Below are 24,668 nucleotides of genomic sequence, written 5' to 3' on the forward strand. Positions count from 1 at the left end.
CAGGAAACAAACTAATATGGACGCCGAGGAGCGGCGGAATTGTTCACTTTTTAATGAGCAGCATTCAGTTATTTTTGCCTGAACACGATTAGGAAAGCTAACATTCTGCGGGACGAAGGAGAGCTGAGGGAGGGGGGGAGCGGGACGAAGGAGAGCGGAGGGAAGGGGGGACGAGCAGAGCAGCTCTGGAAACCACCACCGTCTTTCTCCGAGGCAAAACAGAAATGCCTCGGAAAAAGCTTGGTAATTTTCGCATTCGGGGGCGTGTTTTGCTGTTCTGAGTGACGGATGACGTCACTGTCTAAAGAACAGCAAAACTTACGCCCCCGAATCCGAAAAAGACGGGGCTAAATCGGAGTGACGGCTCTCTCCTCCAATGGCTGGCCTCCGTTTAGGAAGCCAGCCAATGGAGGGAGAGCCAAAAAGAGGGAGGGATAAAGCAGCCCTCTTACTGACAATAAATCTCGGACTTCCGGTCTGCCTTCGGCAGACCGGATATTACCTAGACCTAAAAAAGGAATCTAATACTAACTACTGTTTCTTACAGCTATATCGTTACCGAAGGTAAGTAACTTGTGCATCTGAAAGAAACAGGTTAGTATTAGATTCCTTACCTTAGAATAGATACCCCAGCAATACCAACCCCAGTGGTGGGTCTGCAAGCCAATAATCACACCAGAAAGTCCTGGAGGACGGAACGGCCAAAGAAGCCATCCCTCCGGACTTGGCTGTCCAGGCAGTAGTGTCTTGCGAACGTGTGCAGCGAGGCCCATGTAGCTGCCTGACATATGTCCTGCAAGGGGACTCCCCGGCCCAGGGCAGTAGTAGCCGCCGTGGCCCGAGTGGAATGGGCCCTCAGCCCAACAGGAGGTTCCTTCTTAGCCAAAGAGTAGCACGCCTTGATGCACAACACGACCCACCGAGAGATGGTCCATTTGTGCACCACCCGTCCCTTCTTAGCACCCACGTAACCAACAAAGAGTTGGTCATCCACCCGGAACTGGCGTGTGCGATCCAGATAGTATGAGAGCGCACGTTTTGGTCAAGACGGTGGAGCCTCTCTTCCTCTTTCGAGGGATGCGGAGGCGGAAAGAAGGTGAGCAAGGTGACGGACTGCCTGATGTAGAAGGCTGTGACTACCTTGGGCAGGAAAGAGGGTCTTGTCCGCAACACAACCTTGTCCGGATGGACAGAAAGGAAAGGAGGTTTAGAGGAAAGATCCTGGAGCTCACTCCCTCTCCTGGCAGAGGTGATGGCAACCAGGAAAGCAGTCTTAAGTGTAAGAAGACGGAGAGGACAGTTATGAAGCGGCTCAAAAGGAGCGCACATCAGGTAAGTTAGAAATAGGTTCAAGTCCCACTGGGGCATCACGAAAGGAACAGGGGGAAACATACGAGTGATGCCCTTCAAGAATCTGTTAACAATTGGGGACTTGAACAAAGAAGGCTGATCAGGTAGCCTCAAAAAGGCGGAAAGGGCAGAAAGGTAGCCCTTGATAGTGCCCAGAGCAGAGCCCTGCTGGGCAAGAGAAAGAAGGAAGAGGAGAACCTCAGAAAGGGGGGCAGAGAGTGGATCCACAGCCTTTGCTGTGCACCATGCCACAAATCTGTTCCACCTGCAGGCGTATACCGACTTTGTGGTGGGACGCCTGGCTGCCAGAATCACATTACAAACTTCAGGAGGCAAGTCAAATGGCCTCAACTGCCGCCGCTCAATCTCCAAGCATGGAGGTGGAGACTGGACAGGTTCGGGTGGAGGACCGTCCCCTGCTGCTGCGACAGAAGGTCCTCCTGAAGAGGCAGACGAAGCGGGGGATCGACAGACATGTTGAGTAGCTCTGGATACCTTCGTGCCCACTCCGGAGCCACAAGGATAACTTGGGCCCGGTCGGGCTTGATCTTCTTCAGCACTCTGGGCAGAAGTGGTATAGGTGGAAAGGCGTACAACAGACCGCAGCTCCACTCGTGACGAAAAGCGTCTCCGAGCGATTGGCGCCTTGGAAATTCCAACGCGCAGAACTGATGACATTGCGCGTTCTCTTCTGTGGCGAATAGATCTAACCAAGGCTCTCCCCACTGCTGAAGGAGGCCTTGCGCCACGTCCGAGTTCAGACGCCATCCGTGATCCATCATGCACCGACGACTGAGATCGTAAGCCCTGGCGTTCAGGGAACCTGCCAGGTGTTGAACCACCAGGGTCATGCCCTGATGTTCCAGCCACTGCCAGAGGCGCAGAGCCTCCTGGCATAAGGTCCACTACCCCACCCCGCCCTGTTTGTTGCAGTACCACATGGCGGTGGTGTTGTCCGTGAACACCTGCACTACACTCCCCCGGACAGAGGGAAGGGAATGCCTTCAGTGCAAGCCGGATCGCCCGCAGCTCCAGAAGGTTGATGGGGAGCCGGGACTCCGCTGGAGACCAGAGGCCTCTGATCTCCGCCTCTCCCATGTGGCCCCCCCCAGCCCTGGAGGGACGCGTCCGTCACATCTACCTTCCCTCGGTTGGGGTAGGGAGAGGGATCTGCCACTGACCCAATCGCGGTCCGTGAGCCACCACTGCAACTGTCTTGCAGTGGCCTCCGAGATCAAGACATGGTCGGACAAGTTGCCCCGATGCTGGGCCCACTGAAACTTCAGGTCCCACTGCAGAGCCCGCATCCGCCACCGGGCGTGATGCACCAGAAGGATGCAGGAGGCCATAAGCCCCAGGAGCCGCAGCGTCAACCTGCTGAGACTCGGGATAAAGGCTGAAAGATCGGAATCAGAGCCTGAATATCCCGAACCCGCTGTTCGGGAGGATAAACCCGAAACTGCGCCGAGTCTAGAACCGTTCCGATGAAGAGGAGCTTCTGAGAGGGACACAGGTGTGACTTCGGTACATTGATGGAGAACCCCAGCAGGTGCAGGAGATCGGCCGTAGTCTGGAGGAGGCTGACGACTGTCTGGGGTGAGCCCGCCTTCAACAACCAGTCGTGGAGGTAGGGGAAGACTGAAACCCCTAACCTGCGCAGATGATCTGCGACCACCGCCATCACTTTTGTGAACACCCGTGGGGCGCTGGTAAGGCCTAAGGGGAGCACGGTAAACTGAAAGTGCTCGTGGCCTACCGTGAACCGCAGGTAATGCCGGTGGGCCGGCTGGACGGGGATGTGAAAATAAGCGTCCTGCAAGTCCAACGCTACCATCCAGTCTCCAGGGTCCAGGGCAGCTAAGACCTGAGCCAATGTCAGCATCTTTTACTTCTCCTTCCAGAGGAAGCTGTTGACGTTCCGTAGGTCCAAGATAGGGCGTAGGCCCCCTTTGCCCTTCTTGGGTACCAGAAAGTAGTGGGAGTAACAACCACACCCTACTTCTGGCCCAGGAACACGCTCGATGGCCCCCTTGGCCAAGAGGGCCGTAACTTCCTCTTGCAGAAGTTTCAAGTGATCCCCCCACACGTGGTGGTTCTGAGGTGGCATGGCTGGAGGGGACACCTCGAAGGGGAGGGAGTAGCCCGTTCGGACGATTTGCAGCACCCACCTGTCTGATGTCACAGTGTGCCAGTGGTGGTGGTGATGGCGGACCCTGCCCCCCACTGGCGTCACATGGGCCTGAAAGCACGGACTAGGAGGGTTTTGAGGCGGATGCTGCAGGGGTAGGTGTGGACTGGCCACGTCCGCCACCGCGCTGGATGGTAGTCTGCGGCCCGTGGCTGGCAGGACGTGTGGGGGCGCCCCTTCCTTGGCCACGAAAGGGGCGAAAGGCAGCTGTTTGCTGGCGCAGGGCCGAGAGGTCCAAGGACTTGGCCGTAGCCCTGGAGTCCTTAAAGCGCTCAAGTGCATGGTCTGCCTTGTCGCCAAAGAGGCGACGGACATCAAACGGCATGTCCATAAGGGTGTTTTGCACATCAGCCGAAAAGTTGGCGGACCTCAACCAGGCGTGGCGACGAATCGCCACCGTCGTTGCCATCGCTCTGCCCAGTGAGTCTGTGGTATCCAGCCCACACCTGATGGAATACCGTGCCGCATCTCGACCCTCCGCAAGGGCTTGGGCGAGTTTAGTCCGGACCTCCCCTGGACATTGTTGCAGCACGTCCGCGACCGTGTCCCACAGAGAGTGGGTGTAACGGCCCAAGAGGCATGCGGTGTTGACTGAACGCAATCCCAAACTCAGGGAGGAGAATACTTTCTTCCCGTATTGCTCATACCTCTTGGATTCACGATCGGGGTGAGCCGTCAGGAATGCGGTCTGGGAGTTAGAGGCCTGGATAACCAGGCTCGCGGGAGTGGGGTGGGTGGACAGGAAGCAAGGGTCGCCCGGAGACGGGCGGTGGCGCCTGGCCACGTTCCTATCCACAGGCTGACCTGTAGCGGGCTTGGACCAAGTGCCCAGAAGAACGTCAGACAAGGCCTCATTAAAAGGCAGCAGAGGCTCGGCCGAGCTTGTCTACGGTTTAAGGACCTCAGTGAGGAGGTTAGTCCTTACGGCCGCGACGGGGAGCTCAAGGCCCAAGGCCTTGGCAGCCCGCGTCAGCACCACACTATAGGCAGCCTCCTCCTCTGTAGCCACGGTAGGAGGGGAGACAAAACCAGTGTCGGGCGAGGTGTCCAGACAACTTGCCTCCCCAAGCTCACCTGTCCAGTCCTGAAAAGACTGACACTCCTGTGTCAGAGGGTCCTCGGACCCCTCCCAATCTCACTCGTCACCCATCGCCTGATACTCAGGCCCAAAAGACGGGGCGGATCATAGAAGTAGAAATCTCCCATCGGCGTCGAGAGCGGCGCCGAGTGGCGCCGCTGGACCCGAATCGAGGGAAGGACCGGGGACGGCGTCGTCCTAGGAGGCGCCGGGGGCGACACCCTGGGGGACGGCGCCGGCATGAGGGTGACCCGGATCCGGCGGGGGCCCTGCGGCGTCGGGACCGAAGTCGCCGACGGCGTCGGAGCCGAAGCACCCGGGCCACTGGGGGACCCAGTCGGGGCCGCTTGGCCCGAAGGCACGGCGGAACCCGACGGGGGAGTGAGAGACCTCATGGCCGAGAGGAAGGCCTCGATCTCCTCCGGCGTCGCGTGCTGCCCAGGGACCGGCGGGTATGAAGCAGGCCGCGACGCCTATACCCCCGGCTGCGTCGCGCGAGCGTCGGGGGGAGTCAGAAGAGCGATGTCGTCTCTTCTAATTCTTGTGCCTCTTACCTGAGGACTTCGAGCCCGAAGACTGATGATGACTCACGGAACTGCAGCGACTCCGGCCCCGCGACCGGTCCCTCAACCTCCTTCTGGACCGGGACCTCGAGCGGCGCGGGGCTGACTGCCGGAGCTCGAGTCGCTTGCACGACCGCTCCCGCCTAGCTTTAGACGTCAGGGCCCGGCAGTCGGAGCAGGACTTGTCGTCGTGGTCTGGGCCCAGACAGTGAAGACACCGGCGATGGGGGTCGGTAACCGACATTAGTCGCTTGCAATCGACGCAGGGTTTGAAACCGGGCATCCCTACCGGCACTGTCGGAGTCATTAGAGACTCGAAAGATGATCAAAAAGGGTCAAAAAAGTTAGTCAACAATTGACTAGGGTACAACTTTTTCCGGATCGGCGCTTGCTGGTGTGGAAAAAAGAAGAACTGACGTCAGCGCGCGAGGGCGGCGTCTAAGTACTCCGGCGACGCCATCCCGGCGCCAACGACGCCGAACGCGGAGCCGCAGACGACGCCCACCGACGCGCAAGGGTACTGCTACGCAAACATTTCCGGATCCTGGGGATATTCTAAGGTAAGGAATCTAATACTAACCTGTTTCTTTCAGATACCCCTTTTCTTTTTTTGGGTTCTCGGTACCGCGAGCAGTAGTTGAAGCGATGAGCGGAGAGGTCTGACTGGGAATGCCAACTGAACATGTTTTTTTTCTTGTTGGATATGGAAGATGAAGCGCCTTATGTACCATGCTGAGAGATTTGAAGCTAATGCGCTTATTAATAGTGAGCCAGTGCTGGTTTTCTAGTCCCTTCCCAGGGGACTGCCTTCCGGGAATGTCCAAAACAAGTCTTGCCAATGCATTGTGGAGAAGTGTGGCTCAATGGTTAGAGCAGGCAGACCTCGATGCAGAGCTCTGGCCAGGGACCAGGGTTCGATTCCCGCCTCGGCGGGTCTCGGGCTCATTAATTCCCCAGTCCGGATATATCGCCTCAGTGCCTATTCTGATCATGGGTCCCGCGCTGCAACTCTGGGCAATAGCTTGCTTAGTCTCCACAACGGCCTCCACAACGCGAGGGATGCCTGGTCTGCACCATGGGGGTGCCCAGGAGTGGACACTTCACAGGGAAAGCCAGGAAGGGTTCCCTTGAGGTATTCGTACAAGCGCCGGGAAACCCACTGCGGGTAGCTGTGCGCTATACAAGTACAAAAACATTTACATTTACATTTACATTCTGCACCACCTGGAGTTTATGCTGCGTATTCTTGTTTGAGTCCAGGTACAGTGAGTTACAGTACTAGGGAAAGAGCTACCTATATGCCGGCCGCTGGATGAATGGGAAGATTTTCTTAAGCATCCTTATAATCCAGGTACAGGTAGTAATTGTACGATTTATTTGGACATTAAAATTAAGTTCAGTGTCCATCAGTACTCCAAGGTTCTTAGCCTTCTTTCCTGGAATAGGACAGTTTCCTCAGGAGTGTGGCCAGTAGTTATTGCTCTGCCTTGATGTCCCTGGGACGAAAATCATAACTTCCGTCTCGTACCCATTCAGTTTCAAAAAGTTACATGACATCCATTCTGCTACTTTAGTCATGCAACCTAAGATGTTCTCTGCTACTGAGCATGACTTCTTGGGGTTTGACACCATGATCTGAGTGTCATCTGCATATGAGACTACCTCTAATCCAAAGGAATGGATTACTGTCGCTAAGGGTGCTACATAAAGATTCAAACGTGTAGGGCTCAATGATGACCCCTGCTGCACTCCACAATGTAAGGAAAAGGCCTCTGAGTGGAAGTGCTGTAATTTCACCCTTTGGGATCTTTCCCCAAGGAAAGAGGACAAGAGGGCTAATGCTTAATGAGAAATGCCAAGATCTTGGAGTCTATCCAGCAGCAACATAGGGGAGATGATATTAAATGCTGCTGACAGATCCAAATGTATCAGCGCCACCTCTTGTCCTTCATCCACCATGCGCCTAATACAGTCAGTGGCTGATATTAAGGCAGTTTCTGTCCCATGGTGTTTCCTAAAACCAAACTGGGAATCATTAACCCAAAGTTGCTGTTCCGCAGTTTCCATCAACTGCATATTAAGGTGCATTTGCAGAATCTTTGCTGGGACAGGGAGCAAGGAGATTGGGCAATAGTTCTTACAATCCATGGGGTCTAGATTCGTTTTTTAAGGAGAGGCCTAATGATAGCTTGCTTCCAACTTCGAGGAAAGGATCCGGAAAGGAACACATTATTCAGTAATTTACAAAGTGGACCGGTTATAACATTGGCCGCCATATGGAGAACTTCTGGTGGGCAGGCTTCTAGAGGTTATCCTGCATAGGTTTTCAGGAGATATTGTGCAGCCAGCTTGGACGAGAGAGAAGAAAACACTGAGAGACCTTTGGTTTCTAGGCTTGTGCCAGATGGCATCCTTTGTGACGTTGTTGTGGGCCAACTGGTGGCAGTTGAGTGGGTGGGCACCATAAGGCTAGGGTCAAAGCCTGAATTGAATGTCCATGAATTTGGAGTGGAAGAGGGTTGCTAGCAGGTTACAGAAGGCTTGTGAAATCTCTAGCTCTGCTCTGGGTTGTGAGGCCGAAAGCAGTTGTACTAGCCTGAAAATGTCTTTAGCGGAGGATGTATTTTTGATTTTATGGGTGCAATATTTAGACTTTTCTTCCATTAATGCGAGCTTGTATTCTTTAATACTCATTTTATATACGATTCTTTCTTGATCATCTAAGGTTTTCCTCCAAGCCCGCTCGAAACGGCAGCAAGCTTGTTTAAGCATCCAAAGCCTATCATTGTACAAGTGAGCAGATGGAGAACGCTTTTTATGAATGATTGCCTTCAAGGGGCATATTTATTTGCTGCAGTCTCCAGCCATGCAGCAAAGGCCTCTGCCCCACTGTCAGATTCCTCTTGGATTACACAAGGTATACGATTTAAAGTTCTGGCTAGTGTCTCAGCCGAGACCCCTTTCCAATTTCTAGATTTGTCCAGAGGGTGAGGAGCTATATTGTTTTTAGCTGCTGGAGGGGGTAGGAGATCAAAGGCAAGGGATAGTTTTTTGGTAAGTTACTCTAATATCATTGGTAAAAATCCCATCCAAAGTGTGGCCCGCCTTATGGTGGGAGAGGATACTAGTTGTAACAAACCAAGATTGGCAAGCACCTCTAAGAGAGCACTTGAGTCTTGGTTGTTCGCCTCTTTTAGGTGAAAAAAATCACCTTTCCTTGTGTTATTTGCTATATCAGGATATAGATTACTGTAATTTTTTTTGCAATTGAATCGCCATAAAAATGCATCAGATGGACCATCACTGAGAAACCCAGACCTGCTTTTTCCACTCATGATCAGAACCACTGCCTCGAGCTCAAAGAAAAATGCTGGGTCTTCAGACTCAGTACTCATACGAAAGGACTAAATGACAACATTCTATTGGTATCTGTGACATGGGATCGGTCACAGCAGCCACAGACTCCAACATGGGTGACATTAGAGCCTTAACAACTAAATGAATTAGTGGATTAAATACAAATGAATGCACTGGCGCAAAGAAGCTGCTGGGGGAATATGAAGCGGTACAAAAGGGGGTGGTGATGGACGGAGCATCTGAACCAATCAAACACTCACACCCAGTCAAAAGATCTGGGTTTAATCCATCACCGTTCTTTAGCCCACTCTGCCACCCCAGTTCAGACATGGCTATATGCAAATCAGTCTGACCCTGTGCCTCATGGGAACAGTCCAGCCCGAACTGCCAAGCCATGCCTTCCCTGGACCGGAAACAAGCTTCCGAGGACCGGTTTCTGGCATTACAGCCGTCTTCAGCCCGGCTTGCTTGAATCCAGTGGCAAGGTGAGCAAGGGACTCACGTCTGAGCATACCCTGCCACACTTATGGCGGCCAAAAGCGGTACAAAAGGGGGTGGTGATGGACGGAGCATCTGAACCAATCAAACACTCACACCCAGTCAAAAGATCTGGGTTTAATCCATCACCGTTCTTTAGCCCACTCTGCCACCCCAGTTCAAACATGGCTATATGCAAATCAGTCTGACCCTGTGCCTCATGGGAACAGTCCAGCCTGAAATGCCAAGCCATGCCTTCCCTGGACCGGAAACAAGCTTCCGAGGACCGGTTTCTGGCATTACAGCCGTCTTCAGCCCGGCTTGCTTGAATCCAGTGGCAAAGTGAGCAAGGGACTCACGTCTGAGCATACCCTGCCACACTTATGGCGGCCAAAAGCGGTACCAAAGGGGGTGGTGATGGACGGAGCATCTGAACCAATCAAACACTCACACCCAGTCAAAAGATCTGGGTTTAATCCATCACCGTTCTTTAGCCCACTCTGCCACCCCAGTTCAGACATGGCTATATGCAAATCAGTCTGACCCTGTGCCTCATGGGAACAGTCCAGCCCAAACTGCCAAGCCATGCCTTCCCTGGACCGGAAACAAGCTTCAGAGGACCGGTTTCTGGCATTACAGCCGTCTTCAGCCCGGCTTGCTTGAATCCAGTGGCAAAGTGAGCAAGAGACTCACGTCTGAGCATACCCTGCCACACTTATGGCGGCCAAAAGCGGTACAAAAGGGGGTGGTGATGGACGGAGCATCTGAACCAATCAAACACTCACACCCAGTCAAAAGATCTGGTTTTAATCCATCACCGTTCTTTAGCCCACTCTGCCACCCCAGTTCAGATATGGAATATGAAGGGCGTGGTCAAGAATTCATGGTGTGTTTCGGAACACTGAAGGAGGAGAAGGTGGGATGCAAGGAGGACAATACAGCGGGAGCAGACACAAACAGAGAACACAAGCGATGGGGCGGCGGAGACGGGATCATTCTCGGAGACCCTGTCTGAGACGCCAACACTGCAACAGGAGAATGAGAGAAGAGACGGAGAGCTACCGGCAGCGTTCAAGAATGGAGACGAGACAGAGGAGCTGAGGGTGGAGGAGAATCCCTTGGAGATGTACCCTGGACCCAGTAAAAAAGGCATTTTGGTCCTGACGGCTGCAGTCCTTTCATTGTGCAGTGGCTCCATGCAAATTACAGGGTTTTCTCCAACTAAACTGCTCCTGGGGTGGAAATGTTTTCCACATGTGGGCTACTGGGGCAGTCTTAAGGGGTCTCTGGTTTAGCTGCACTAACCACTAAGAAAAGACAGTGAAGCCTATGGCATCACAAAGGCTTGCAGCAATCTGTGTATAATTTGCATGGGGATGGTGAAGGGGTACATTTTTAAAGGAAAATAACAGAGTTCTCAGTACCTTTTCTGTCTTCTCTCGAGGGTCAGTTTCTTCCTGGGATAGTAGCACCTGTGATTTACCCTACAGGAGTACTGACAGAGAACCAATGCCTGAAAGAGAAATACCTGAAGGAGCAGATGCTGGTTTCTTATGTGTCCTTGTTATACCTCATTAAACAACTGTTTTCTCTATCCTTGGTTGGTGCCATGTCTGGCTAACTGCTACAGAATCATTATGACCCACCTAAGAACCTAACTTTAGCCTCTTTTACCTCTTGAATATGTAGGCAAACATTAGGTTGATTTCACCCTGGAGATACTGCCATAATACTCCTGTGCTTATACCATTAGTCCTACACCCATTTTTCACATTGATGTCTTTTCCTTGACGGACACACAAGTGACGCCATCCAAAACGTGCTTCTTTGCTTTTAGAAGCCGCTCTAGACTAGATAATCCTTCTCCTCAGCCAGGTGTGGCTATTTTGGTGGCAGTTATCAAAACAGGTATGCCGTGCAATCCTGTGCGCTTAGCCACACTCACAGATACCCCAGATTACAACGTTTTGATGATTGTTATGGGTACCATTTAGCAAAATCCAACTACTGAGATTTAGCACTATTTTCCTATTACTTTTTAATTGAGGATTCTATATTTCCATTATTACTGTCTATGGATTAAACACATATGATATTTTCCTACTATACCTGGCCTTAGTCCCGCCAATGTCTTATCCAGGAGAATATGAATGCATGGATTGTGCTTTTGGCCCACATGCAAAGCATGGCTGCATTTCACACAAGAACACATCATAAAATACATGAAAAAACAAGTAAAAACTACATAAAATGTAGCACCTTACAAGAATTTGTACAAAGAGAGCAAAAATTCATGTAATTAAAGAGGTAGATAAGATAAAAAAGGACAAAAATATAAAATGTCCCTTCTTCTTGTGACCACACACAATAGTGCAGTCTTCATCAGAATATATCTATCCATGGATCTGGACATGGTATGTTTCCCAGAACCAGGACTGGGCCACAGAAATTACCAGTCTGTACTGATTTAGCCCTTAAGTCTCAGTTTTTCCTCAAACACTCTAGTCAATTTTGTTGCCTGCCCAGACTGGTCACTTAGGAGGAAAAATATTTGTTTATCGAACTCGTCTAACTTTTTTTTTGGGGCAACATGCTTATAGTACTCAGTCTTATAGTACTGTGCATGTGGCACTCCAGTAAGAAGTTTCTCAAATATTCTATGGCACCACAAGGGCATTTGGTGGAGACTGCAGTATTTTTTCTGTTTAGGGTTTTGTTCAGCAGTATGCAACCCCCTCCCACCAGGGTAAACAGCCTCTTTTCTCTCTCGTTTGCCAGCAGTGTTAAATACTGTTGAGCACATGATGAAGGGTCAAACATCCCCCCGTTTTGGACATAGGACAGACTATCAAGTGCACCCCCCCCCCCCCCCCCCGCCGCTCTTTTGCTAGGTGCACACACTGTTTGGTCATCATGGAGTTCATCTGCCTCTTCAAAAACATTTGAAGATAACTAGGGCTTGGAATAGTGCCAAGATAGGTCTCTTACTTTCTTTGAGACCGACATACTAATCAGATTATAATGTTCGTCCCCAGCACATATTTCAATTGGTCTTTCTGGCATGGAGGTGAAACCGTCAGATATGCAGATTGCAGGGGGAAATCCTTTGGGGGAGATTGATAACTTCTAGAATTTACTCTCAAAGTAACCGAAACAGCAAGTAGTCTAATCCAGTCTGCAGAGTTCTGCACCATAGACTATATGATTTACAACCTTTGTTAGGAAAACTCTATTAAAGTGATTAGCAAATTGATGTCCATATTTCCTGACCAGTTTGTGATTGCATTTTCCAAAGCCTACGCTTTTTCGAGGGTCGTTTGAATACGTGTCGTCCAGTTAGGGATTCTATTGATTTCTTCCTCCAGATATTTAAAGGATTACACTTCTCCTCAAGAAGAGCTGAGTTTAGGCCTCAGACTATACATCATTGGGCAAGCTTTGCTTTTTGTGAGTTTCAATTGTTCTTTCACCTCTTGACGTGTGAGTAGTGTTAACTATTACACCACCACAAAGTGTCACAACATATATGATTCTTTCAAACCCAGTGAGTTGCCACTTTTGATTTGCCTCAAGGGATGCGAGTAAAACTGACTATTTTTTTTCATTGTCTTTTTTCTTATCTTTAAACTTCTACAGGTCCAGCTTCCAGTGAATAAGTACTACCCATATCACCACTAATTATGATAGGAGGGTCAATTTTCCATTGGCCTGACAAATGTCTTTACACCGCTTTATGGGTTTTTACAGGCAGAAACCTGCTGAACTCTTACAATTTGTATTGAACGATACCCCTCTTCTTTAACCTCTATTCTTTTGGGACAATAATACAAATATTTACTTAGGACCATCAAGATGTAGTTATATCCTATGATCCTCTCTATTTTCTGCAACCCAAATTCGCTTCTATGGTTTCATAGGACCTCCTCCCACCGAATTCATCTCAAGTGCTCCCTCCTTTTCACAGAGGTTTGTAGGCCACTCACCTATATTTCCAGATAGTGATGTGAGGAGGGCCCCTATGATGATGAAGCATGCCACCTCAGGGTTGGTGAGGGCATTAATTCTTTAAACGGAACAGAATGGTTACAGGCACGCATCAAATTATATATACATTTTACATCTGAATCCAGCTTAAAATAACAAAGGACTAGTTGTAAGTACTTAACAGAACCTAACAGAGGTCTGAGGAAATGCTAGAAAATAAAGAGGGAAATTCTTGCTTATACTTTCCAAAGGACTATATAGAAATGGTACAGATGTTCCAGCCTCTTGGTGCCTGCACCAGTCCAGGTAGATATTTTGGGGGTTCCAGGAGAAGAGAAATGTTTCAGGTGACTCTTCTGCCTCAAAGAGATGCAGAGTTAGTGTAGAAGCATGCCCCTCGCCCCAGTGCCATAAATGCTGCAATTGTGTGCCATGGCCTTGGTTTTCATGCAACATGTTTAAGGCAGAAGATAAAAGAAAATCAAGATTATAAAGTCAGCACTTTAGCCACACATGGCAAAAATATACCTGATGCTGTGCTATTAAGGACTGGGTGGGAGGACTGTGGTACAATGCGGATATTTGGGTTTGTTCATGTTTTTTTAAAGGGGATGTGGCATTACAGCCAGAACTGTTGCCTGCTGGACTGGATAACCAGCTTTGAGTCTCTGTGTCGAATTAACAACCTGAGATTCGAGGCAAACCACTTAAACTCCTGGTGCCTAAAAAATTAATGTGCCCTTTTTTTTTTTTGGAGAGTTTTATATAGCGCGAACTAGACCCGAAGCGAATCAGGTATCAGAGCGCTTTACATAGCACAAGTTACGTTTTTTTTTACATGAGGACACACTTTCATTTTTAGGCACGGGAGATTAAGTGATTTGCCCAGAATCACAGGAGGTTTTTTGGCGTCGTTACCGAGACTCGAACCCAGATCCCCAGGTCCGAGGTCGAGCGCCTTAGCCGTTAGGCCAGCTCCTCTCCCCTTGTGTAAAGTAGCTAGTGCATGGTGCTCAAATACCTTCAGGTCCAATGTGTTGCTGATAAACCACCTGGAAATGAAATGTAAAAAAGCAACAAGAGAGAGGAGAGTGGAAAACAACGAGGTGAGTGGGTTATAAAGACTGATGTAGTGCTCCAATACCTCTGGGTCGAGTTCATGCTATATTAAAAACAGCTGCAAAATGTTTTTTAAATTGGCAATGAGAAAGTGGGAGGGACCGGGCAAACAATGAGGACGGGAGAGGGGGATGAGAGGGCCTGCAAACATATGCACTTTTAAGGAATGCTTAATTAAAACTAGAAAAAAGTCCCTCTACAAGCGGCAGGCAGTGGATGGACTCTGGCCGCACAGACATGAAACTGGACTTGGTTCAAGCTCCATGGATTACCGAAGTGAAAGTTGAAGCAGCAAGAGGCCCTAACCAATAGGAAGAAAGGAAATGAGAGCGATGTGAAAGCCAACCAATGGTATGTAATCCAAGTATGGGGTGGGCTCGAAGCACGTTTTTAAGCTTTTTTAAATTCACAATACCTTTCACTGACAGAGCATGCACGCTGTAGACAAATCCTAAAAAAGGATGGTAAAGAAGCCATGCTTCAAGGGAGTGGCGTAAACACAAGAAGAAATAACACCATCAAATAACAAGCATTGGCATAGCCAATAGGTCTCGCCTTTGGGACCTTATAAGCATTTAGCCATGCACCAAGGATATTGTGCTGCATAACTAAATACTTATAAGGTCCCAAAAGCGATACCTATTGGCTATGCCAATGCTTGTTTACTGTTAGTGCCCATTTTGTAACCATTAAGGTTTTCATAGAACGTTTTTGGATGGACTGGCGGGGGGGGGGGAGGGGTGGGGGTGGGTAGGTTGTCTGCAATTTAAAAATAACATTGTCTGAAAGCAAAAGTATTGCTTCACATGGAACACATTACCATACTAGTCCCTGGCACTGAAGGAAATACTTTGCATGTGAAAGTAAGCAAGCAAGCAGAAGAGTGACATGAAATAAAAGCGAACAACGTCTTCAAATAAAGAGCAGAAGGGGGGACCATGAAATAGCACTTCGTAATGATACCGATCCAGCGTCTGGAATGGCTTAGCGAGAAATTACGTACACTGAAACTGAGCAGACAGAAGACCCTGATAATAGGACTGAATGAAAGCGCACCAAATTGATGAGGGAGATCACTGTGGAAATACGTGAAAGAGCAGGGAAGGGACATTTGCCGCTGAGAAAATGGAGACTGAAAGAGCCGGAAAGTTATGATAAATTAGAGCAAAAGGGCGCCAGGTTTGGAGGAAGAAAACACAAATTAAATATATTTCTGAATGGACAATTTTTGTACGACGGTGGATACAGAGGTCAATTATACTGTGCCGTCATAAAAGGTCACTGGGATTTAAAACAAGTGTATGCCGGTATGTTCTCTCAAATGAGGCAGTCCTGCTGGCATTTCATGATGTGGCTCCATATGGTTTCTATTTAGAGCATCATCGTCAACCGGAGATTTAATATTAGGGAAGGCGGTTAAGAATCCAATTAAGGTGCAATTGAGCCTTGACAGAAACCCACATGGCGGCTGCGTGCGTCAACAAGCATGTGCACGATAGGTTGAGGCCAGGTAAAGCCTCTGGTAGCACTTTGAAAACCCCCATACTAAAAGTCGAACAACATACAGTTAAAAGTGGAAGTGGTCTGTAGGCAAAACCTAAAAGTAAACTGTAAGGAGCTTTGTTTGAAGCCACAATCTCCATATGAAAATCTTAGCCAATAACAGCCATACATTTCTGTCATACAATATGTAGAGCAATTACTAAAGATTACATTCGTACGGAAGTGAGAGTGCGGACAGATCTGCAAATATGTTCTGGGGACTGTATTTACACACATTGTGATGAAGGTCTCAGTTTTAGGAACTGCTTGTTTGACCCAAAGAGTGAGACATCACATCCGCTTGTTGCTTACTTGTTGAAACTCCTACTCCCTTGATGATTATTTCAGATTATATGGTATGGTGAATTAATTAATGCATCAGAGTTACTTTAATATGTATTTACACAGTGTACATATAAAACAAAGATGATAGCCACACATCTCTTTCACAGTCTACTATAACATTTTCAAGGAGGCTAAAGTTGAATTTCCTGTGAGTTGGAAGTACTCAGATTAAAGCTAAAAATGAATGTCACAATTGAAGCTCCTTGTTAGCCAGAGGATATATGTTTCACCTACCCAATAAACTCTAGTAGAAGTGATACATCGAGTTCTGGTGGAAGTTGGAAAACTGTACTCAAGGTTTTTCTGGCCTTTCTTCTGGGCACTGAGATGGGTTGGGTAGCTTCTGTAGAGAAAAAATGAAAGCCTATGGTGGTATTTATCTCTGTTGCATAAGAGTGACATTAGACATGATTATTAATACTGTAACTTATAGAACTATTTGAAGCTAAGTCAATCTTTTTTTACTCCACAAATGGAATATATAGTTGAGAAGCACATGCCAGTGTTGTAACCTGGGACAATGTGATAGAGCAAGAATTTGCATGTTACGCAACTTGCTTGAGTCATGAACCTCGAATCTGTCATAACCCAGTAACAAAACCGTATGTTGTACTAAAATTTCTTTATTTTTACTATATTCATGTATCTTAGGGACGCTTGCCTATGTGTTTTACTAATACGATTAATTTATGTTTCTAAAAATGGCCGCCGTTTAGAATATTGCTTCTGCGCATGCGTTAGGCATACTCACGTGACGTGACGTAGTTATGATTTGGAGGGAAAGAGTGCGCATGCGTAATAGCCACAAGATGGCCGCTTATGTGATAACGTGGTGAAGCTTGTGTAGATGCTCTCGTGTTATTGTGTATTGCACTAAACCATAACTGCATAGTATATTTTTATAGTGATAAATCATAAGTACACAATCATGTTATGTAGTTTATTCATTTATTTTCTATGTTTTAATTTGTTTTCGCTTACTTTTCATGTACCGTGATAACTGGGGGGTCTGAGTGAGCCGAGAACCGTTTGGAAGGTCCTTCTGCGCATGTCGCGCAGCCAGAGAAAAGTGTCCTTGAACAGTGCAACTCAGTCAGCTGGCAGAGACGGACAAGATGCTCCTGAGAAACTGACCTGCGACCCAGCAGGACGGAGTTGTCTGTGCCCAAATTGACACATTTGTTAATAATCCATTGTATTCCACTGACTTGTCTCATGAGAACCCCAATCTTGCTAGGCGGTACCCAAGAATGCAAATGCGAGCTTGTAGAAGTAAATTCTGATTGGTGTGTTAACCTAGCCTACTTTGGGACCAATCGAAATTGGGAATTCTGACACTTTGCAACATTTGGGGGTGGTACACTGACCCGAAAACAGTATATCTAGCCTAGGTTTAGCTATAGAATTTGTCCGACTTGTCTGAATAGATGACCTGTCACTGACCCAACGCACTCAATAGGTGACTGAATACAGAGGTGCTGCGGAGCACTCTGTCCGAATTTGACCATAGACTTTTGAGGGTTTTACTAAACCTTAAGTGCTGGCGGAGCACTTTGCTGGGGAGTTCGCTAACCCAATCGGGGTTCTGACTGATAGCTGCAGAGAGGGTGGAGCGCAGGCGTTGCTTCCGAACTGCGGGTGCTGGTCGTGCCTTGGTGGTCCTGTCCTGATCCTAATCTGGGTTTCCTGTCCTGTCCTGGGGTGTCCATTCTGCACCTGCTGTCCCATTGATGACTGCTATTCCTTGGGGTATTTCCTGTCCTTGACTGATCCGTGGCTAGGGTTGGTTTTCACACCATTCTAGGTAAATATATAGATAGGGCTAAGAACTCTATACTGCACCTTTCTATTTTTCTGTCTTTGCTTCAATAAAGACATACCTTTGCACATGTTATATTTTCCATGCTTTCCGCAGTCTACCATATGAAAACCTATTGCATTTTTCATAGTATGTTCCTATGTTACCCTACCTTTTAGAAGCACATTATTTCAATACTGTTTATGAATTATAAATGTGGTTTATAATTTCCTCCGGAACTCTGATTTGAAGTAACGTTATTAGAATTATAGCGTGTTTTACTTTCCATCCTTTTGATAGACGTATAGGATTCCTAATTTCTACCCATTTTCATGAAGTACGTTCCAATAGTATAATTTAGTACATGCAAATAGCTTGCTCACTTATAGATGTCTATTCTTGAATTTCAGTTTAAGTCTACTTAGTGTGTTCCCTGTTACTCTATTTACAAAACTTTAATGATTACCCTTACATTGTTTCTTTATGGTTATGTGATTTTCGTTATCCTGATTATCGACTGTCTTTTGACTGTAAACCTTATGATTTCCGAAACTGATTTCTAGATAAAATTCTTAAAACTTCCCAGTTGTCCGTGGTCATTTGATGAAAATCAAAGGTATTTTAAAGTTGGGTTTTGTATTTTGCCTGCCTTTCTTCACAGCTAGCTCCCTGATCCATTGTGGTCATAGGTACCCGTAACGGTGGATGGTAAGTCGGGTACACTAGAATTTAACAGGAAGGAATCCGGGTGCTGATGGTAGATTGTGAGGTCGCCTGATTAATGTATATGGTGAATTGAAATTTATGGGCCCGAAAACTATTTGGTGAAATTATTGGTCAGGTGACCCCCGATCTCTATCAAATGCACCTTGTGAAATACATTTTACTTTTACTAAGATTTTACACACTATCAACAGCAGTTATGGAAATGTGAATTAAAAAGACACAAAAGTTACATATAGAATTATAGATGAGTAACCGTGAATTACTGGGATTTTTTTCACTGAGGGGCTCTGAGTGACTTCAAATAGACAATGAGAGCAAAGCGTGAGTAATCTATGATGTCCAGGCCCAAAGGTGGAAAGCATCCCTGTAATTCACGTTTTACTCATCTACAGGTTTAGGTTTTGTTTGCCTCCCAAAATCATCTGCTCCAGCTTTCAACTGTTACATAGGGGCAGATACCCCCTGACCCAAATGTGAAAAATAAAAAAATTACCTGCCATCCTTAAGCAACCCCACCACCTTCTCCGCTTCCCTCCCCCCACCTGTCGCTCTTCTTTCTACTTTCAGTCACAGCAGAAAAGCAGCACCCCATTGACAGGCTCTCAGAAAGCTCTGTCAACATGGCCTGGAAGGCCTTTATGATGTAGCAACAGTGGATATCGAGTTTTGATATCAACTGTTCCACGTCATAGCAGTGAGTTACCAGATTTAGAATCTGGTGTAAACCCTAAAGCCTCTCTATGAGAGCCATAATTAACCTAAGCATAAACTGCTTCAGAAGCTGTGAAATTATGATAATCTAAAATACCAGCATTTAGACTCTCTGCAGTTTGTATGCCACAAATATAACAGCTGCACCCCTTTTGAGGATTTGAATTAGTAAGGATCTATCTTCTTTGCTAATTCCTTGGAGTAAGTGATAGGTTGACAATACTCTTATATTAGACTAAGTAACGAGTATGTGAATACTGGCATCTTATGAAATACAATATTCTAACTAGGATTCCTAGAACTCATTTCAGGTTCTGTTTCGGTGTATTCCAGTGTATTTAGTCATACAACTAGGGTCAGATTTCTTCCTCTGTTTCTGTAGACACCTTTCTCTTATAGAGTGAATATTTCCTTGAGGGGATAACCTTGATTACATAGTACACCATCCATAGAATGATCTAATTATAGCCCCTTCATCTTGCCTATGTCCATTATCTTATGAAAAACAAGATAAAACATCTTACACCTGAAACTTGTATTTATGTGAAGAACTCATAGTTTGCTGAGAGGCAACATATGTCAGCATCACGACTTGCATTAATTTCCATTTACCTTCCGCGTTTACAGGATGCAAACGGTCCCTGTATGATTAATACAGTGTACCAAGAAATAAACTGCAAATTTAACTCCTCGAAAACCATGAATCTAAAAAACACCATCAGATGTTGATGAGTTTCTAAATGGTAAAGACTGTTAAGGCATAAACAGTCAAACCAGTACCATAAAGAATATCACTACAACTACAGAGTACAAAGACGTCTGCACAAAATAGTTTTCTGTAGATTTCCCTACACAAATTGATTAAAAAAATGTAGTTGTCCTCAGTTACAATTTCTATCACCAGAAGTAGGAAAGGAAGTCTGATGATAAATGGGAAAGAGGGAATAATGTTTGGGAACATGGTCTAATGTATCACAATATTTAGCAGCCAGATCCTAGTGGCTAAGAGGGCCACAGGGATGTTGACCCTTTATGGCATCCTTACTGAAGACAGAAGACAGTTCCACATAGAAAATAAACATATAAAACCTCTGTGGACTGAAGTTCAGTTTGATCACAGCTTATGTAGAATAAATATGGCTTTCAGCTGAACATACTACACGTGCAAACTTTACAGAATGGATAATTCAGATATGAACAATCGCCTTTAATTAGGGTTGAATACTGTGTAATATAATTAACTTGATGCCATTGTGAGTAGCGGGTGTGTAAGGTCACTTTAACTACACCTATGATTTAGGTGAATTGACACCAAAAGGGAAATGCTTTTGAATATACAGCATACATTATTTATATCACATGAAATTAATTTTTGGAGCATTACTGTGTGCCACCCTTCCACAATGACAACAACACTGATCCATTTACCAGGTTTTGGCACTTCTAGTCCTCTCTCTTTATAGAAATCATGAATTCGATTTTTCTCTCCTGAAATAAAACAAAAATGCTAATTGTTTATCAACTAAGCCATTTCAAATACAGAGCACATTATGTTTCACAAATACAAAACACTTCAGTAACATACAAAAAAACATGCATATGAGCAAGGACTGGCTGAAAGAGCAAACAGAACTTACTAAATGGCCAGTAAAAGTAAGAAACAGAAATCTTCCTCATTGCTGTTGGATACCTTCCTGGCTAAAGTTGCTGGGGCCTAAAATGAGGAGATTGATTGGGATTGATAACGGAGCTTCAATTAAATGATGCTATTAATGCTGTTAGCAACCTTAAAGGGTGAGCAGAGATAAATAAAGGTGACAACGGAAATACATCAGTCTTCTGTGCTGGATTTGGTTAGTTCTGTGCCATTTAATCGAGACAGTTGCCCGGTGCCCTTTCTGAGTCATCTGGTATTAATTTACAGGTCAATGTGTGAACTTTGATGACTATCGTCTTAGATACTTTGTTTAAATCCCTAAACAATATTTTAGTCCACGTGTTTGAGAACTTAGATGAGAGACTAACGAAAGACATCTATAAGGACTGACAGAGTTGCTCCTAGTAACTACAATTTAAGACAAAGGGGACCATAATCCATCAGTGGACTGATTCCCTACTGTTAACTTACCACCAAAGGCTTCATGGTTTTGAAAACTGCCCCTACCACTTACAACTGTAGATGCCAAATGGGCAGGTAAAAAATAAGACCTTACACTGGTTTTGTTGAAGAATCAGGGATCAATTTCCATTAATGATGTTCATTTTTTTAGACGGGTGTCTGGGGTTGGCCCTTCTCCAAAGTACTATAGTGATGACTAGATTCTGATTGATTTAAAAAAGGTTCCTGTTACAGAGGCTGTTATATTTTATGTTCAAAGAGGCCTTTAAATGGCTCCACAATATACAAGGTCTCTCTAGACTTATTTTACAAACCCCTGACATTACCCAAGTCCAGAAATTCATTTTAACACAGTTCATGCAGCCCAACCAGGACATTTCTAGTCTGCCCCAATGGCATAGATCCTTCAACAGGGCTTTGAGCACAGCAGGTATATTGCCTTTGCAGAGGCTGTTGACTGTATTAGTGAGATTTAGTGAGAAACACACCTAGATACCGTTTAGATGTGCCTTTCCATCCATAGCCCAAAATAGACAGGAAAATGTCCGCCGAGTCCACCACCCCAATGCCCTTAGATTTTGGTGATTTATACAAACTCCTGAGGCCACTTCAAATTGTCTCAATTTGTCTAAAAGGAATGTGAGGGATGTATTGGGACACGTCAAAAAGCACAACACATCATCGGCAATTAGGGCCACTATGTGCTACTCCTCATCAACCTCAATTCACCCAGATATTAGGATTTGTTTTCGATCGGTGGACCAATGGTTTAATAGTTAATGCAAACACCAAGGAGGTAGGGGGCAACCCTGCCTAGTTCCCCTACTTTGAGAGATTAGTGAACAGTGAGCTCCATTTACTTTAATTCAGGACACAGGAGTGACATAGTTGGACAGTACATAAGTAATCGAGTGAGGGTCCAACCCCGTTTTTGTGAGTAGCGTTCAGAGGCAATGCCAGTCAGCTTTCTGCATTAAGTGAGAGAAAGATAGTCATACACTTGGTCCGCTCTGTTATATCGAAAATGTTGACCGCCAATATCACATTGTCTCTGGCCTGTCTATTTTTGACAAATCCGGACTAGCGCTCAATAAAAGTAGTGGCCATATTGTATGCAGCTGAGAAATCAGTATAGAGGTAAATATTTTCAAATCAAAGTTTTTCAAAGTAATAGGTCTTTAGGATGAGCAAGCCATACGGTCCTTGCCAGATTCAAATAAAAGCATAGCCGCCGAATCCCCCATAGTAGGGGTGACCAACTTAGTAAGGAGAAAGCAGTTAAACACCCTAGCCAAGGCTCCGCAAACAGTGCACAATTAGGCTTTGTGAAAGGACATGTAAACCCATCCAGCCCTAGAGTTTCATTTGATTTCAAGTTATGGATAGCTATCTTTACCTCCTCGGGTATAATGGGATCTTAAGTTTGTACAGAAAGGAATGGTTTAAGTGGGGGAAAGAAAACCCTTGAACATAACGTTCCTGATTTGTGCTTGTTGTAGAGTGTGCCTGGTATAAGGGGGGGTAAAAAGCCATGAAAGTGTTGAGAGTATCAGTTACATCTCTGTAGGATGGTCCTTGGTTCATTTTAATGGCAGAGATTTTAGGTCTGTTTCTGTATCAACTTATAACCTAACAGACTATTGGCCTTGTGTCCTTTTTTGTAATACTTTTGGTTGAGATATAGCAGTTTTTGTGCTGCCGCAGTCCTATATGAGTTGGGGGGTGAGTGTTTGTATTGTCAACGCTCCGTCCATCACCACCTTTGGTTTTTCTTTGTTCGCCCTAAGTTGGCAGGGTATGCTCAGACGTGAGTCCCTTGCTCACTTTGCCACTGGAGTCAAGCAAGCCCGGCTGAAGACGGCTGTAATGCCAGAAACCGGTCCTGGGCATGCTTGATTCCGGTCCAGGGAAGACATGGCTTGGCAGTTCGGGCTGGACTGTTCCCATGAGGCACAGGGTCAGACTGATTTGCATATGGCCATGTCTGAACTGGGGTGGCGGAGTGAGCTAAAGAACGGTGATGGATTAAACCCAGATCAGTTGACTGGGGGTGAGTGTTTGTATTGTCAACGCTCCGTCCATCACCACCTTTGGTTTTTCTTTGTTCGCCCTAAGTTGGCAGGGTATGCTCAGACGTGAGTCCCTTGCTCACTTTGCCACTGGAGTCAAGCAAGCCCGGCTGAAGACGGCTGTAATGCCAGTAACCGGTCCTGGGAAGCTTGATTCCGGTCCAGGGAAGACTTGGCTTGGCAGTTCGGGCTGGACTGTTCCCATGAGGCACAGGGTCAGACTGATTTGCATATGGCCATGTCTGAACTGGGGTGGCGGAGTGAGCTAAAGAACGGTGATGGATTAAACCCAGATCAGTTGACTGGGGGTGAGTGCTTGTATTGTCAACGCTCCGTCCATCACCACCTTTGGTTTTTCTTCAGTCCTATATAGCTGTTCTACCTCTCCCGACCAGTCTTAGCTGTGTATACACTTTATTTAATTCAAAATCTTTGTGTTGGGCCTCCAGCTGGATCAACTGGGCCTTGAGGGCTAATCTTTTAGCATTGGCCAATTTGGTAAACATCGCTGTGTGGGCTATCAATTCACCTCTTAGCACTGCATTAGCCATGTCCCACAGGGTAGTGCAGGAGACTTCACAGGTGTAACTTTTCTTGAAGTAATTCTCAAGGGCCTCTTGTATCAAATCTCACAGGGCTGGGTTGCGAAGGGTGACTTTGACGAACCAGGAAGGTGTATGGACTGTGGGCACACGTACATTGCTAGTAAGAGGAAAACTGAAGGATGGTCAGAGAGGACCTATGTGCTTACAGAACCTTCTATGAACCGCAATTCAAGCGATCGAGGTAACAGGAAATAAATCTATTCTTGTGTTGGTTTTATGGACATTTGAATAAATGGACAGGGTAAGTGTTAAAATGCGCCACTTATCTGTCTAGCAAGGGATTTAAAACCGTATTGAAATCACCCCTGGTAAAATCCCCAATCAGCGACTGTAGGGAGTTATATAACTTGTCTATGTTTTAATTTGTTCCATAAATAGAAAACAGGGTGATAGTGTGTATACCTAGTTGACTCCATAGGCCAACCAGCATGCTCCTCCTGTCCGCATATTTCTGACTGATCGTAATGAATGAATGAATAAAGTATTTAATAAAGCGCACGGTGGCCTAACGGCTTCCTGGCGCTGGGGACCTGTTCAGAGCTCAGCAGAGGGAACCCAAGGAGGTTTAGGAGGGGAATGCCTGAGAGAAAAGAAAAGTTTTAAGAGCTTTTCGGAAGTGGGTGTAGATGGGAATGGA

General features: G+C 46.4%; 1 protein-coding gene across 1 annotated transcript in view; it reads right to left on the minus strand.

Moving 5' to 3' along the window:
• Window positions 1-24,668, minus strand: part of PCGF6 (polycomb group ring finger 6) — a 287,484-nt gene that overhangs the window by 166,280 nt on the left and 96,536 nt on the right. Inside the window, exons 5-6 of the mRNA XM_078643692.1 lie at window positions 20,667-20,726; window positions 16,238-16,346 (exon numbers count right to left, since the gene is read on the minus strand). Of these exons, the coding sequence (XP_078499818.1) occupies window positions 16,238-16,346; window positions 20,667-20,726 (169 nt within the window). The remainder of the gene's footprint in view (window positions 1-16,237; window positions 16,347-20,666; window positions 20,727-24,668) is intronic.

The sequence above is a fragment of the Lissotriton helveticus genome, chromosome 5_1 (genome assembly GCF_964261635.1).
Source record: "Lissotriton helveticus chromosome 5_1, aLisHel1.1, whole genome shotgun sequence".
Classification (NCBI taxonomy): domain Eukaryota; kingdom Metazoa; phylum Chordata; class Amphibia; order Caudata; family Salamandridae; genus Lissotriton; species Lissotriton helveticus.